Source organism: Ochotona curzoniae, unplaced genomic scaffold, assembly GCF_017591425.1.
Source record: "Ochotona curzoniae isolate NIBS_2020 unplaced genomic scaffold, NIBS_Ocur_1.0 scaffold_4506, whole genome shotgun sequence".
NCBI lineage: Eukaryota > Metazoa > Chordata > Mammalia > Lagomorpha > Ochotonidae > Ochotona > Ochotona curzoniae.
This window is the reverse complement of record NW_024467119.1, coordinates 5,008,286-5,026,088: the sequence shown is the minus strand read 5'-3', so window position 1 is coordinate 5,026,088 and position 17,803 is coordinate 5,008,286. Positions and strand designations below refer to the sequence as shown.

At 51.0% G+C, this 17,803-nt stretch overlaps 1 protein-coding gene across 2 annotated transcripts in view; it reads left to right on the top strand.

Moving 5' to 3' along the window:
- Positions 1-17,803, top strand: part of LNX1 (ligand of numb-protein X 1) — a 66,141-nt gene that overhangs the window by 46,148 nt on the left and 2,190 nt on the right. For both annotated transcript variants that reach the window (XM_040966668.1, XM_040966667.1), the window contains exons 6-8: positions 3,418-3,549; positions 5,423-5,600; positions 6,831-7,065. In XM_040966668.1, coding sequence (XP_040822602.1) covers positions 3,418-3,549; positions 5,423-5,600; positions 6,831-7,065 — 545 coding nt within the window. The remainder of the gene's footprint in view (positions 1-3,417; positions 3,550-5,422; positions 5,601-6,830; positions 7,066-17,803) is intronic.

The following is a 17,803-nucleotide window of genomic DNA, read 5'->3' as shown; positions in this document are numbered from 1 at the left end:
CAGGCGTGACTCACATCTCTGGTCTTGTCCAGGCGTCTGCTCCGGTTCCCATGCCTGCAGTTGCCGTGTAAGCCACTCCACAGCTTCCGAATTGGGCTGTGCTCCAGGGATCAGCCCCAGAATGTCCTGAGCAAGATGCACCCCCTCAGCGCCCCATCTTTCAGTTAAATGAGGATTCTTTCAGAATCATGAGGACAGAGATCCATAGAACTGCTGACTTCTAATACATGGAACCAATCCCCCCACGTTTGCAGCAATGGCCACTGAGGTCCCCAACAGAGCGGGTATAGCAGCGAGGGCTGCCCATGAGGCCCTGGGTACAGCTGGTCCACGGGCCAAGAGGCCGCCCTTGCTCTGTGCTGGATGGATCGGAACATGTCTTTCAGGTTCAGTTCATGCACATGCTGAGCGAGTTCCAAGTCCCCAAGGTTCTTTCGCATGACTTGCGAGCCCTTCAGCATGGGAGAAAGCAGGAGTGACTGATCTGGACAGGACAGAGCCCCAGGAGGGTGTGAGAGTCACCTTCTGCTAGGACTGTCGCATGGCAAGTGACTCAGAGCTACCTGGCAGAGCATGCATGAACAGGCCAGGGGCCAGGCAAGCGACTGGCGAGTGACAGACCAGCCAATTAGTGCTTCCCTGGCACAGCCTGTGCTGCCTCGGGGGGCACTGAAGCATCAGCTGAGTGGCCCCTGGCCAGGATTGGGCAGGGAAATCAACAAGCTGTGTCCGATGGTATCTGACATCTTGTGTGCGTGTATAATGTTCTTGCACTCTGCTGCTCTCCCAGGCTTGGTGAGCCAAGATGGGTGAATTGAGAATGGTCTCGAGCAGCTGCTGAGAGAGGAAACCCCAGGCAGGGGGAGAGTGCCCGCTGTTCAACCTATATTCAATATTACTGGAAGCCAGACCGCCTTATTCCGAGATCCCTTGGAAAAGGAAATCTACAGAGAAATGCAGTAGGGACACTTAAAAAAAAAAAGTTGGTGGCGGGCACCTGTGATGTGAGTGGGCGGCCTGCCAAGGTGAGAGTGGCTGAGACAGCAGCCCAGGAGTCCAGTCCCTCTGCAGCTCTTGCCCGTGCCCCACAGGGAACCACCATCGAGCATGGATTCCTGGTGCCCTGAAGGGACCTGCACATGGTCCTGCCTCTTGGACCCGTGGAGGCCCAAGGCCCAGCTGCCCGTGATGATGATAATGACCTGGTCGTTGCCAGGAGAGGCAGTGGCCTGTAAGGTGCAGTGTTGGAAAGCTAACCCTAAGAGTGCAGCCGTGTGGATTGGATATGATTTACCGGGCATTTTATTTAACACGCTCATAGCTAAAGGACTTCAAAAGGCTCGTGGAAAATGGAATGAAGAGATGTTGATCTGGGTGCAAAAAGATTTTGAAATTCATGCATTATCAGCGGATTGTCAAAGCATTCCAAGAAAATTCAGATGTGCAGGAAAAATTACATTCAGGTTTCCAAAGCAAAACAAAACAAAACAAAAAAAAAAAATGAGGCACCAAAATCAACAACCTCTTCAATTTTTCTGGAAACTCTTTGGAGTCCCCTCCTGGGGCATAAAGTTGCTGGTTTGGGCTGTACACTGGCAGCATGAGCCGCAGTGGAGCTGGGAGGGAAAAGCCATTTGCAGACCGAGCAGCAAGCAAGGCTGTGCTCACGGTGTGGGACACCCCATACAACTCCTTCCCTCTCAACCACTCGACAGCACTAGACAAATCCCCGTGAGGGCGTGGCCTGGGCTGCCCTTCTCCAGCCTCGGATCAGTCCCAGCATAGAAATGTAATGGGCAGTTGTGAGTCCAGTTTCAAAGGGCTGAACAGTCAGTGCGCAGAGTGGGAGCCAGGCTGATCGGGACTGACGCTGCTCGCTGCTTGAGGCTCGTTTCCTCCCAGATGCTGCGTTCTGTTTCCTCAGCTAAAGTTACTGCTGCTCCTCTGGAACCCCTGCCCCCACCCCCACCTGTGTTTGTCCCTCACGCCACCTCCCTGGACTGTCCCAGAAGCTGGGAAAGCTCTGGGAGAATGGGGCTTACAGCCCCAGGTGTGCAGCGTCCCCCTGCCACCTGTCAGCCATGGGGACGGAATGCTGAGCGGCCTGTGGTTTGGCAAGCATGGTCCTGGTTCCTGAGATGTGGAGTTGGTTCCTGGGCTGCAGGAAGGCAGGCGCAGGTGGCCTGTGTCTTGGGCCATGTCAGCTGCTGTAGCAAAATGCCCTGACGGGTGGTGGCTGTTCCCGGTGGCCATCGTGAATGGCCAGCCCCGGTGGCCGGCAGAGCTGGTGTCTGAGGAGGACGCAGTGTCTCAGCGGTGACACCATCGCCCAATCCTCACACATCGAAGAGGGTCAGCAGGTGCCCTCAGTCACGTGAAGGGCACTAATCCCATGCCAGGCGCTCTGCCTTTGCGACTCAGGCACCCCTGCTTCCCAATGCCACCATTTAGAGGTTTGGATCGCACGCTCTAAGTTCTGGGGCAAATGTGGGCCTTCAGACCACAGTGTGAAGATCCGCTGTCTGCATCATGGAGAAAAGCAGAGACTCATGGGCCCCTGAGAGCCTGGCCTGGCTTCTCCACATGGCAATAACCAGGCCTGTGCCTGAAGGAGGCAGGCATGAGCATCCATGGTCCAGCCAGGCCTCATTCATCCACTGTGACTACTTCTTCGCCTGGGCGAGCAGTGAGCCCTGGCTGCCTCATCTCTGGGCCTCAGGGCTACTCTCCCTGCCCTGCTGGTCACTGCAGGCATGTGAGCCTGACCACGGCAGGATGCCAAGCCATGAACCAGTGGATGGCATGCACCCTTCCAGGAAGCAATGCATGTACATTTCCTGTATTGCCATGCCCTGTGCCAATGTTACTGAACCTGGCAGGGGGCACCAGTCACCAGAATGAGTGGTGGCCAAAGCACAGGCAGAGGGCTCACCCTTGACTGGACCAGGTATTTCTTGCAGGGTCTGGAGCCTGAGGCTATCACATGGCAGATTCCAGTTCCCACAGCTGTGCGCAGTTACTGCCACTAAGCTCTCTGCTTTCCTTGGCCATTCTGAGCTGTGCGCCCAGCTTGGTCTGGGAAGCCCCGCAGGTCTGGGTCATGTGCAGTGAAGCCCTTGATACAAGACAGGCCAGCGTAGCAGACGAGGTCTTCGCCAAGGCTTGGCAGAGGTGCCATACCTGCTCCAGGCTATCCTGGCAGCAATGGTCACTACCTGCAGGATGAAGCAACAGAACCCTTTCGTTTTAGCTAAATTACAACACAAATGCATTACAAAAATACATGTATATACTGAGACATTGTATTTCGCTCTTAAAAAGGGGCTACAGTTCAGGACGTATCTTGGTAAGCCCAGGAGCAGGAGGCTGTGTGTATGGAAGCCCAAGGGTGGCTAACACTCGTGTATTCTCACCCAGGCCAGCGAAAGGCGTGTCCAGCTCACGGTGTCCCGCCAGGGACGGCAGCAGAGCCCCGATATGAGCCAGGAGGCTGGCTGGAGTGGCACCGTTCGGGGCCCAGGACCTGGCGACAGGACCAGTGCTCACAAGGTAAGGCCAGCCAGGTGCAGCCGCCACTCCTGTGTGGAGCAGTTTGCTGGCAAGCCTATGTACTTGAACATGTGCAAGTGTCATCTCTGGACTTTGTCACTCGTAGCACACCATTCAGATCATAAAACACTTGGAATGCAAGCTCCGCCTCTGAGCCACGGTGAGGCAGCAAATGTCTCCCGTCCAAGCAGGACCTCCCATGGGAACCACCATTCCCTGCAAGCCAAATGGATGTCACGTGATTCACCCAGAGTCATTCTGTGTGAAGACTCAATGAAACAAAGCAAGAGGTTCGCCTGGTATTCTGAACATCCCTGTGGGAGATTCGGAACCCCAACCCTCTCGGCTTTTGTAATGTGCTCATGTTTGCAGAAGAGTCTGGAAGCATAGGCAGCATTAGGGATGCTGGTGACCGAGGTGAACCCCAGAGCCAAGGTCCTGCATTAGGCGTTCACATCCAGAAACACCTATCAACACTGTGCATTCAGCCGATGCCACTGTGGGTGGAGCCGCCCTCTGGGCCAGGAAACTTGGCCCAGCCTGAGCTCAGCCGGTGGGCTGGGGGATTCAGGGGAACCACGACCTTTGAAGAGGATCTAAGAGCCCTTCATTGCTGCATCCACAGGGAGGGAAGGCGGTGCCCCGTTCTCACTCAGGAGGCCATGCCATGGTGCAGGAGCTGCTGAGTGGAGGTCTGTGGCCACAGAGGTAGACGAGCTTCCCCACCACTGTGCTTGTGGAAATGTCCCGGCGTCCGTGCCAGCACAGCCCTGTTCTGCAGCCGGGCCTGCCCCCGCAGCCACACAGCCCAGCTTGCTGACAAGAGGCCGTGTGGGCAGATGCAGAGCATCCTGCTGACACACTCTGCCTCACAAATAACACCAGAGCAGGTTTACGTTACATTGACAGCAGTTATTGGCAGAAAACCGGCTTTTCAACTTACAGAACTAATTAAATGTTTTCTCTAATTAATTTCAGTTGAATTAACTAGAATATATTACCGTCTGAGCCATTCCCCTGCGGCAGGCATTTGGAGCAGCAACCGACTCACCACTTGGCATGCCCACGTGGTGTAAGTCCCAGTGCCTCATCCCTTCTGTGATCCGGCTTCCTGGTGATGCTCACCCTGGGAGGTGGCAGGTGCCAGTCCTTGGGTCCCCACCACCTCCCTGGGAGATCTGGCCTTGGCCTGGCCCTACTCCAGATGGTGTAGACATCTGGGGAGTGAACCAGCAGATGAAAACTTCCTCTCTTTCAGCCGATCTGTCTGTCAACCTCTGAAGTAAAAGATCAATAAAACAAAACTCCTAAGGATCCACAAACCTGCACCACAGTGTGGTTTTGTTGTTATTTTCACTTCTGGAAAGAACGGGAACTCTGATCCCATCTTTTCCACCATCCATCCTGTGTCTGGTTCCTGGAAGCCCCCAGCCCAGCCGGCACAGTGGGAAGCCATAATTACCTTCATGGTCCTATGCAGAGCTGAGTCTGCTGTTTTTGTTCATTTTTTTTTATGATTTGTTTATTATTATTTAAAAGGTAGATTTAACAGAGAGGAGGACAGGCAGAAAGGGAAGGTCTTCTATCCACTGGCTCATTCCCCAGATGGCCACATTGGCTGGAACTGAAGTGATCTGAGGCTGAGAGCTGGGAACTTCCCTTGCACACACAGGTCTCTCTCTAGTGGCTAAAGCTGACAGTCCTAGTGATGCTGTGAGCCAGAGGCAGGAGCCTCACCTGTGTCTTTCTCTGCTCCCAAGCACCAACCTCATGTGTCTTCGACTTGCGTAACTCGTACAGCTTGGGTGATCTTTGCCTGAATGGATGCAAGCCAACCAGTGATTACACACACCATGTTTCTCTATGCCTTCAGCCTCTCCATTCTGTAGCCACCTGCCGTGAGAAGGTGATCAGCGTCCACAAAGACCCCAACGAGTCCCTCGGCATGACGGTGGCAGGTGGAGCATCACACAGGGAATGGGACTTGCCCATCTATGTCATCAGCGTTGAGCCTGGAGGAGTCCTAAGCAGAGACGGAAGAATAAAAACAGGTGAACGAGGCAGGGAACTGAGGCCTTGGGTTGGCAGAGCATTGGGAGGAATGAGCGGGTGGCTGGGTTGGGTGACCAGTGCCAGAACTAATGAGAAAATATGAAAGAGGTCTGCCAGGACATTTGTTACCATTGACTGAGCACAGTGGCTACTGTCCATGTGGGTCCATGGGAGCCAATCTGTCTGCCAGAACAGCTGGAACCTCTGAACAACTCAGGAGTGAACAGAGGCTGTAGCGGTTAAGATGAAGTTGCCTTGATTGAATGGCATAGGTAAGGTAGGCCCACCTCTTCCAAGCAGTTCTCTGCTGGACTGATTCTGTGATTAGACTAATTCAGGGAGTGTTCCATCTGATGGGTCAGATGAAAGATAGGAATTCAGTGAACATTAAGGAAAATTGCCATACTAGATACCATTTGTGAAAAGCATCTGAGTGCTTTAATTGCCCATATTCTGGTTGCTTTGAATGAAGGGAAGATAATAACCCAAATTGTCTTTACATATATGTGTGTTTTTTAATTTATCTATTTGGGCTTTGTGTGATGGCTCAGTGTCTAAATTCTTGCCTTGCACACACCGGGATCCTACATGGGCACCAATTCATAGCCCAAATATTACACTTCCTATCCAGTTCCCTGCTTGTGCCCTGGGAATGCAGTCGAGAGCGGTACAAAACCTTGGGACCCTGCACCCACATGGGAGAGCTGGAAGAAGCCCCTGGCTTCGGATCAACTCAGCTACAGCCATTGTAGCCACAAGGGGAATGAACCAGTGCATGGAAGATCTTTCTCTCTACATCTCCTTTTCTGTTAAATCTGCCTTTCCAATAAAAATGAATAATTTTTTAAAAAATTTTTTTATCTATTTGTAAGACAAGAGTCATAGAGAGAGGCAGAGAGAGATCTTCCATTCACTGGTTCACTCCCAAAATACCCACAGCGGCCAGGGCTGGGACAGGGCAAAGCCAGGAGCCAGGAACTCCATCAGGGTCTCCCATGTGGGTACAGGTGCCTGGACCCTTGGGCCATCCTCCACTGCCCTCCCAGGCACATTAGCAGGGAGCAGGATGGCACTGGTGCCTGTAAGGGCTGCTGACATCACAGTGGCAGCTGCATCTGTTACACACACTGAAGCGTTACAAGTATCTTGAGCAGTACTATCTGTCAGCTCGGATGGCTCGGGATGCCCAGCACACTCTCACCATGGTGGCTTCTGCTTCTGGCCCTCAGGTGACATCCTGTTGAATGTGAATGGCACGGAGCTCACTGAGGTCAGCCGTAGCGAGGCTGTGGCCCTGCTGAAAGGCACATCGTCCTCAGTGGTCCTGAAGGTCTTGGAAGTCACAAATCCTGAGCCCCAGGGAGACCTGGGCAGCACCTGGGAGGCCCTGGACTGCGACCCCGACGAGGCAGCCCCATCTGGTGAATGGGCCCCATCCTGGGTCATGTGGCTGGAACTGCCAAGGTGAGTGCCTGGCTGTGACATGCTGGTTGGGGCGGGCCAGGAAGCTCATTGCTTCTGCTGCTCTTTCACACCACTGGGCTGAGCCAATCAGGGTGCTAGCATCTTGACATGCTCCAGTCTTATTTCTGGTTCCTGTTCATAACTGAGAACAAGTGCAAGTGGGGACACCCATGAACTTCGCCCCCAGGAGTCCTCAGGACTGCCGGCTACAGGTGTGCAGGTTGTCCATGAGACAAGGAACCCATGGGGACCAAACACAGCAGCCTGCATTTGAGCACCCAGGGGCTGAGCGCACCTGCCCAGGAGGAGGATCTGAGAGCCAGTGGCAGCCCAGGGACGTGCCCAGAGCTGGAGGGGACACCCTGGAGCTCTCCCTCTGCTACCCAAATGGCCCCAGCTGCACTGTGGCATCAACAGTTGGAGGACACTGCTCGGGTTGTCCGTGCCCACTGCCTGCTCGCCATTTCACTGCAACATTAACTAGAGCCTTTGGGGAGCTGTTGCTCTGCCACGCACAGTCATGGCCAGGAAGCTGGGCATCATCCCACTAACAGCCCCTAGTGACATGCCCCATTAACAGCCCCTGCAGAGATGTCTGCTTGTTCACCAGTGTTGGGACATGCATGACTGCCGGCGAAAGGCCCCTTTAGTGCACCATGCACGACAGACATTGAACACAGGCACTTTGGAAGAGTCATGAACATGTGGGATAAAAGGCAAGTTTTTGAAGACTCTTCTCCCACTGAATATACTTGTGAGACCAGTGTGATGGTTCAACTGGCTAATACTCCCGCTTCAAGCACTGGCATCCCATATGGGTGCCAGTTCTTGTCCCAGCTGCCACACTTCCCATATAACTCCCTGCTTATGGCCTGGGAAAGCAGTCGAGGATGGCCTAAAACCTTGGCACCCTGCACTCACATGGGAGACCTGGAGGAGGCTCCTGGCTCCTAGTTCTTGATTGGATCAGCTCCAGCCATTGAGGACATTTGGGGACTGAAACAACAGATGGAAGATCTTCCTCTCTGTCTCTCCTTCTCTCTGTAAGTCTGCCTTTCAAATAAAAATAAATAAATATTTAAAGAGAAAATACACTGGCAAAGGACTCCATGGACAGAAGTAAGAATCTAAGGTTTTCTCAGTTCTCCTTCCTCCCCCTCCACCTCCCCTTCTTCCTTCTGCCTCTTAGATTCCCTGCTTCAAATACAAACTGACCCAGATTCCTTTTTGCAACTCTACTGGGTGATAAATTTTGTAAATATATATATATATATATATATTTAAAACTCCTGTAACAGGATCAATTAAAAACACTTTATTTGAAAGGCAGAGTTATAGAGAGAGGAGAGATCTTCCATCTGCTGGTTCACTCCCTAAATGGATGCAAGAGCCAGAGTTGGGGCAGAGCCCTCATCTCCTGGCTCAGTCCTTAAATGTCCACAACAGGCCAAACGCTGGGGTTGCATCTGCGTCTCCCGCATGAGTGGCAAGAACCCGACTCCTGTAGTGTCAACAGGCATTCCCTGCACTTGCTTTGATAGGAATCTGCAGCCAGGAACTAGAGCCCAGGCACAGGCTCCAGGTGGGTCATGGGTATCCACAGGGCCTTAACCACCCGGCCGCCCTTCGTCACATTGCTTTTTGTCTGGGAGAGGTTTTGTCACCTAATCACACGAGAGCAGGCAGAGTGAGACGCTGTCCTCTCTAACATGGGGGCTGGCCGGGGATGACAGCTCCCCTGCCCTCACCTAGGGTGCTGTGCATTTTGGCTGAACCCTTTGAAAAGACAGTGGCTAGAAGGGGCTCTGGTGCTGAGAGCTTGAGAGTTTTTACCTTTCTTCCTCTGTCCCCCAATCCCCTTTCCAAAGCTCATGGAAAATGCATAGTACAAAAACTGTGCACAGATCTTGATATTTTTATGCAGTGAAATCAGTTGATCATTTCATTCCATTTTCTGTGAACTTGCTAGAGCCTCCTGATAGAACAAACAATACAGACCTGCCCCCTCGGATACACCCAGCAGAGGTGACCCCCGGGACCATGTGTGTGTCCAGGGAGCGCCCGGCGCAGCAGCAAGAGCCTCTCTCCAGATGGGGCCCTTTGCAATGCCCAAGCTGCCATGGAAGCCACAGAGTGGCCACGGATGCCATGGGGAGGGGAGCAGCTGGTGGGCACAGTCTTGTCCTGTGAAGTGCTAGGGCCAAAGCCAGGTGATAGGGCTTGCACGAGCTTGGGCTGCACGGGCACCATGGTAGCATTCACGCTCTCACAGGCAGGCTTTGAGCAAGTCCTAAGTGTGCTTGCTGGCCACCGTGTGGCCTAGTCCTCCTGCTTCTGCCTCATCTCTGAGAACTGTTCCGCCATCCTGGGGTGTCTGCTCAGGAACCCCAGACAGGGTTCCCTTGATCTCTTTCACATCCCCGTTTGTGCCTTGAACACTTGACCCCTGTCTCCCTGAATTACCCCCAATATTCCTCACCGAGATTTTCATGGTTCATTTCCTTTATGGCCACCTACATTTCTAGTTTTGAGTTTTTTCTGCTCAATTCTTTTCCTCCTGTCCTGCCCCTCATTCTTTGCTCACCATCTCTTCCTTGACATCTCATCTTGGCCTTAAACTAGTCTTTTCAAAGCATCCACTGGGGAACATCTGAAGTCCCCAGAGATGGAGCTGGTGGCAAACATCACTTTCTCCAACCACACCTCCTTGTCTTAACTTCCTGCCACTCCCTGTCCCTCCTCCTGGCCTCCCCTCTCTCTGCTGGCTCTGTTTCAACCTGTGGGTGAGGTTACTTGCTCAGAGCAGTTGTCTGCTGGGGGTACGTCACATGTGGAAGGAGCCAGATCATACGCCCAATAGCAGAGACATCTCTGGATGACATGGGCTTTCGTGTGGGTTTCTTCTGGACCAATCAGAAATGGCCTCATGGCTCCCCTTCCCACCCTCCTAAGCATGCATGTTCACACACACAGCCAGCCTGGGCAGCTCCTGGGATCCCATTGACGAGCCCACACCACGTGGGTCTCAGCAGAGCTGTTCTAAGAGCCAATTCCTGTTGTTTCCGGATGGGGAGGCTGTGCTGCCCACCAGAGCAGGGCTTTCCTTACCTGGCCTGCACCTGTGGCTGTGTTGTCCTGTTCTCTGCTTCCCTTCCTGCTCTGTACTTGCCCTTGGTGGCCCTCTCGGAGCTGGGGACCATGCTCTGGTGAAGGTACAGCTGGCATTTTTGTGCCAAGTCTTCTTGTTGCTCTTGGAGGTACTTGTAAAAGTAGAGGAGCAAACGGTCTTTACTCCGCCATCTCAGAAGTATGCCCATGTGGCCCTCCTTCAGAATCCTCACACTCATGCCTGCTCCCAGGTTTGGTCATCACACAATTTCTAGACAGAGCCCCCAGCCCAACACCTTCACCTTCTATAGGGGGGGTTCTACTCTCACCTGCTGTCTGGACTGCCCAGAGCCCTGAGACCCCACTGTCTCCTTGACTGATGGGTGCGGTGTCATCAGCTCAGATGCCCTGCCCTTCGGTGCAAAGGACATATTAATGACGTCAGTTGTCAGTCACAGACCAGCACAAGGCTTTGCATGTGAGTCGCTAGACATTGAGGCTGCAGATACAGTGCAACTCATGGACATCTCCCTCAAAGTTAACAAATCAACAGGTTAAGCATCGGTGGTTTGCCTTTATGTGAGAGCCAGCCATGTGACAGTTCACTGAGAATGAACAAAAATGCTACAACCTGTCAGTGGGCAGGGAACCAGGATGGCATGTGGGATCAGGGTGTGGGGAGCGGGACAGCACGTGGGAAGGAGTTCCGTGCAATGGTGAGCCGGGCCACATGTTTGTAGCTGTGGTGTCAGACATGGGCAGTGGCAGAGAAAAGGAGGCTGCCCAGCACAATGCGACCAGTACTCAGGGTGCAGTTGGCCTGCAGCGACCCGCAGACAGCGTGTCCAGATGCTGCCAGAGCCGTGCTTTTGTCGTTCAGGGGAGAGGTGATTCAGACAGCCCCGAGCACTCGGCTGTGTTCTTGATGGCCTCTCGGGCCCACATTCCACATCTGGAAGTCATTCAAAGTATGCTGTCATCTGGACTGGGTAGGCGCCAGAGACACACATTTAACTCCATCTTGCTCTTGCCTGAGAATTTAACCTTTTCCTTCCCTGAAACTCTCAAAGCATTAAAAAATAAAAAGATTCGTTTAGGTTAAAGTCAGAGTTACAGAGAAAGAGAAAGAGGGAAATCTTCCATCTGCTGGTTCACTCCCCAGATGGCCACAGCAGCCCAGGATGGGCCAGGCTGAAGCCTGTAGCTAGAGGTTCTTCCAGATCTTCCACAGGAATAACAGGGAGCCAAGCACCTGGACAGTCTCTCCCTGCTTTCTGCAGACCATTGGCTGAGAGCTGGATCATAAGTGGAGCAGCCAGGACACAAACCAGTGCCCATGAGATGCCAGCATGGCAGGCAGTGGTTTTAACTGCTATAACCACAATGCCAACCCAAAGAATCTTAAAGCATTTCAACAAAGATTTTCCATATAGGTGAGCAAGGAAGCAGGTATCATATGTATCTATTTAGTCCAAAACCATCACATTTTAAAACGGACACCATGGAGTGACAATGGCTGCAATGGCAGCTCATGTTCACAGAGCCCTTTGGTATATACCAGGCACTACCATCCATGTTGCCATCCATGTTGGCATTTTTCACTCAAAACTCACATTAACCCTGTGAGGTATATGCTGTTGGTAAGCCCATGGTGACGACAGGGCACTGACACAGAGTGGCTGATGAACCTGTCCAAAGTCACACGACTACACACTCACAGGGCTGGAACTGGGTCCAGGCTGCCTTGTTTTGGGGAGCCGGGCAGAGCCACCAAGCAGCGATGTTCGGTGCGCTCCCCTGGGCGGATGCCAAGCCCACGTCCAGTGTGAGTGGTCTGAGCGCACCCTTTCCTTTGCCCCACATGGAGCCAGTCTGGCGGTGTCATTGCAGTCATTGCAGGGGGTCCAGCACCCCTAGTGGAGGATGTGTGCTTTTCAATCTTGCACCTTCCCTGTGTGATGTCTTAGTTCATCAAAACATAATTGAGGAACTGCTCATGCCTAAATCACAAAGCAACTGTGAACATGGTCTCCAGCCTGCAGCTGAGAAAGTCAGCAGGCCAACTTCCTTAAAGCTGGAGTGTGCCGGATAGCGCAAGAGTTAACACAACAGCCCTGAGGCAGGAACAAACTTGGCTCAGTTCACAAGTAGCAAAAAGGACTGTGTGGCTGGACCCTGAGAGCGGGGAGTTAGGAGACAGAGAAGCAGAGAGGGGCCAGGTGTGGTCGGGGATGAGGAGCTCTGGGACATGCAGGCTAAGCTGGGGGCTGAGGCCAGGTCCGCGTGCTGGAGCGAAGGTGGCGCAGTTAGGGCATCACTGGCTCTCTCAGCTGACTGACTCACTGAAGAACTGCAGGCATGTCCTTGGGCACAGGCTTGCTCTTGAAAAACCATTACAAGCTCAAGTCTCATCCAAAACTAATACAGTAGGAAAGCGTGCCAAGAGAGTCTCACAGATAGTTTTCAGTGACAGTAAACACCTGACTGCAGGTGTGCGGGTTTCCGATGCCTTTTTCCCGGCGGCACCTGAAGCACAGGCGGCTGGCAGCCTAGGGAGGAGAGCCCGGCACGACCCATGCTGGTATCTCAGCTCGAGGCCTCCCTGCCCTGTTGTGGACGGGACACTGAGCTCTTGATGCACAATCTGGAACACAGAAACCTGGGAAAGACTTGATCTAGACTACCTAGACTAGGCGGGCTTTAAGATAGAACACTTCAAAATGTAATGAGAAGCCTCGTGACGGACTGACACACAGTGCTTGGATGCAATTTGAAGGAGAGCTGTAAGGTCATGTAATGGGAAATCACGAGAAAAGACACTGAGATGCCATTTCTGGGCCTATCGCTAACTGAACCACAAGTTACATCATCCGTCTGGCCCGTGTCCTCTTGTGGATCGCGTGTTTTAGTTAACTTTCCAGTTTCTGTGTTGGAGTGGGGGCACTAAGGAGACGCTGTCAGGAGGTGTGAATGAGGGCAGCTGCAAGGGGAGGCCCGGGGGGGCGGCCAGGGGTCACAGCCAACCGTGGTGAGGACCGTGGGGGACAGAGGCTGCCACAAACCAACCTCCCTGAGAGGATTTGTAGGTTTACCTTCTGTTCCAAGTTTCTTCATCAGTAACTCTTCTAAAGGGACTGTGCAGTGTGTCCCATGTAAATTACGTCTTCCGAGATCACCCGGAGCACAGGCAATGACGGCTGATGCACACCTGTGTATCTGGCCTGCACCAAGTGCAGAAATTGAGGTTGCTTAGATCTCTGGGAGCAGCCCGAGGTGGCCACGTCCCGCAAGCCTGGTGTTGGTACACTGGCCTGCCAGTGGGGCGCAGAGCCCCTGCTGTGCCACCTGCCTGCCTGCCACTCTGTGACCCAGGGGGACCGTCCTGCTGTAACCACATTGTCAGAGATCTCAGACTGAAAGGGTGCTTCTTAAACCTTGCTTCTATAATCAGTCAAAGCTGGAATCAAACTCACTCTTAAATACGGTTCAACATGGGAAGCTAAATTAGAGAATTACCCATTTACTGCTAGTGAATCAGATGTCACTGGATTGGTATGAAGACAAGACATAGTTTTTCTGAAAGGAAAAGAATAATCTCAGAAGATCTCAGTGATCTAAAAACAACGAGAATTCATATGCTTTACCCATCTATACAACATAGCCTCATAGCTGGAATTGTTCACTAGGTGTACAAACCTTAGCAGGGACCTGGTGACTAATGAAGCCATGAAACCATGAATGCCACTGTAGATGTTCAAACACGAACTATTTTCTTGAAGAGAGCATTAAAGTCATCACAAGCAGCTCCCAGTCCAAGACACATAAGTAATACTTTGTGGAATGGCTTATACTAAGGTAGTATTCTGTCTACAACCAAAATGTACATACACTTCACCAAGGTTATCTGTTTAGAATGGTTTCCGTGGAAACAGCTGGTGATTCTGTGGCAAAAATATACCACATTCCACGACTTGTGAGAAGGAAAACAGATTCGGAAACACAAGGCCTGCAGCACCATCTACGCTCTAATATGATGATTCTTATTCCAAGACATCTTTTAGTACATGTGTGAGCTAACCATGATCAAGATATGTGAGAATTCTTAAAGCTTTTCGCAGCAAGCACAGCTGGTTGTATACAATGCAATCCTGAATATTTATGCTGCCAGTCAACTGCCAGTTTGTGTTTTGGGTAGGATGTGCCACGGGTGCACCCGCAAGAATGGTAACTACAGGGACTGTCCATGGGCAAGGGGCCACACTGCATGAAGTCACAAGGCACAGCCCTCTCCTGGGGGACATAGGTCAGCAGAACTCATCAACGTGCTTGCCGACTGGGACGCTCTGAGCTGTGTGAGGCCAAGACACTCCAGTCTAGCGAACTCTCTATCACGTGCTGAGGTCTCTCATTAAGGACTGTGACCGCACACCACAGGATTACTTCCAAGAAAAGGCCCAAGCCACCGCTGGAGCCCTTACTGCTCTCTGCAACATGGGCACCAAGTATGGTTCCAACTTTTGAAAGCTGTGGGGCCAAACTCACAAACTTGTCAGGTTATCTTCTGGGACTTTACAGAGCATTTCTACAAGGAAGCAAGGAAAGGTGTTTTTCAGTGGCCACCAGATGAAAGGGCAAATCGAATTTCCACACCTTGTTATGATGCCACTCACCAACAGTGATCAGAAAAGTGAGTGACAGGTGTGGCTGTGCCTGTCTGCTCAAAGTCATCAGCGAGAAAACTCCAGGTTGGACAGAATGTTCTGCTTTCCACACAGGAAATGCATGCATCCAGAACTGCATTTGAGACAGCATTCAACGTGGTAACAACCTCACAGGACAAAGCACTGTAACTGTGGAGTGACAAAAGATGAATTTTGGAGTTAAATCACTTGCTTCATTTTGCCCAAATGCTTAAAATCCTAGGCTCACTAAAACTGCTGTAAAATGTTTTCTCCATTCTGATGACCATCTCTGCAAGAGCAGACTGTCTTAGTGTGGTAGCAATAAGTTCAAGACCCTTTACCCAGTGCAGGCGGCACTGTCATCCAGCCACAAGGTAAGCCATCTCCTTGGACTAAACCCACAGAGCAAGACTGTACGCCAAGTGTGCACAGAGACATTCAATATGAAGTTTCAGCACTTTTCATGAATGCAGGGAAATAACTAAGGAAGCAGGTTTTAATACTCAATAACTCAGTGTCCGGTAAACACTGTACTGCGTATTTTTATGTTTGACTAATGAAAACAGGCTTACATTTTTTTACTATGACAAAATTCAGATTATTTTGAATGCCTCTGTAATTTTTTAAAAAATATTTTTATCTGAAAGACAGAGTTAAAGAGAGAGGAGAGAGATCCTCCATCCACTGGTTCACTCCCTAACTGGTGGCCATGGCTGGAACTAAGTCAGGCTGAAGCCTGGAGATTTTTCCAGTTCTCCCACATGGGTGCGTGGGCCAAGGACGTGGTCCATCCTCTGCTGCAATCCCAGGACATTAGCAGGGAAGTGGGTAGAAAGTGGAGCAGCCAGGACTCAGACTGGCATCCATAGGATATGCCAATGACACTGGCCCCTAAATTTTACTTTCATAAATACTTATTAGAAAGGGATATTTAGAGATAAAGACACACACACATTCTCTCTGTTAGTTCTCTTTCTTAATAGCCATAATGGCCAGTGCTGTGCCAGGATTAACTTAGGACCCAGAGTTCCTTCTGGTTCTCCTGCATGGGTGCAAGAGCCCAAGCAACTGGGCAGCCTCTGCTGCTTTCCCATGAACACTAGCAGGAGCTGGATCAGAGTGGAACAGCTGGATCTACACAACACTCACCACTAAGTTTTCCAAAACACAGCTTACCAAAATTGAAGCATGAAGACAGGGGGAAAACTTAGATCCAAAACTAGCAATGACATTGAATCCATACTCAAGGTCTAATAAAATCCATGGGGCTGGTGCTGTGGCATAGTTAGGCAAGTCTCCAACTGTGGTGCCAGCATCCCACATGGACACCAGTTCATGTCCTGGATTCCAGCCTCCTACTTTTGGCTTGGGGAAACAGCAGTGGACGGCCCAAAGGCTTGGGACCCTGCAGCCATGTGAAAAACCCGGAGGAAGCTTCTGGCTCCTGACTTCCAATCAGCTCCACCACTGAAGCCATTTGGAGAGAAAACCAGTGGATACAAGATCTCTAACTTTGCCTTTTAAATAAAAATAAATCCTGATAATAAATTTCCAGGGCCTGAAGCCACACTGCTGAATTCTACCAAACAGCTCCAACCATTCTCAAATGATTCCCAAAATTAAAAGACCCGCAAATGAGAAAAATTTTGTTTATGCACTGGAAGAATGAATTGTTAGAAATGTCCAAATGACCCAAAAAACATGTTTACAAATAAAACATACTTTCATCAAAATAGCAGACATTCCTCACAGGAAAAAAAATCCTACAATTCACACAGAACCAATGGACTTTGAAGAGCCAAGCGATCTTCAGCAACAGCAGCACTGCACGTGGAAGTACTGTGATGCCGCCCAGCCCACAGAGCCAGTCAGAACAGCACGGTGCTGACGCACCAATGGGACAGAGCACAAAACCACCTCAAGGGACAGTGCTGGGCAAACTAGGTATCTATTTGCTGAAAGCTGAAACATGACACACACGCCACCTCTCATCTGTAAGCTCAAAACGGATCAGATTGGGGCCCTGGTCTATAGCCAGCTAAACCTCTGCCAGGAGCACCGGCATCCCATGTGGGTGCTGGTTTGAGTCCTGGCTGCTCCACTTCCCATCCAGCTCCTAGCTAATGCACCTGGGAAAACAGCAGATGGCCCCACGGGCAAATTATGGAATAAGTTCCTGGCTCTGGCCCTTGTGGCCATTTAAGGAATGAGCCAGCAGATAGAAAGATTTGTCCGTCCTTCTCTGCCTTTACAAAAAAAAAATAAATACATCTTTTTAAAAAAATGAATCAAAGAACTATGAAACTACTAAAAGAAAACATAGTGAAAAATACTTCCAAGATTTCAATACAGGCAGTTTTGGGGGTAAATTCCCCCCAAAAAACGAAATAACAGCAAATGGGCTCTCATCAAAATAGGAAGCTTCTGTACAGCAAACAAATGGATTAAAAAGTCAACATCTGACAAACGATTATTATCCAAAATATGTAAGAAACTCAAGAAACAACAAAAAAATGTTATTTAAAAATGGGTAGAAGGATCCAAAGACAATTCTCAAAAAAAAGAAGAAAAATGGCCAACAAATGTAGGAAAGCATGCTCCATGTCCCTGGCCAGCAGTAAAATGCAAACCAAACAATGAAATATCATCTTCCCCTAGTTATAATAGCTACGAAAACGTGCTAGTCGTTGCAGACGAAATGGAATTTTAACACATTGTTGTTGGGAAGGCAAAAGAATAGTGCCAGAGGTTCCTCAAAGAGCAGGCGCAGCTGCCCCACCTTGACGGCTCAGCGCTCGGTAACAGATGTGGAATCAGCCTGGATGTCCACTGAAATGGCTTCAGAAATGTAGGCAATGTACAGAACGGAGCATTCTTCAGCCATGCTCGCCTGCCCCAGGGGAGTGAGCCAGAGCGGCCGTGTAGGAGCCAAAGAGGCCATCTGAAAG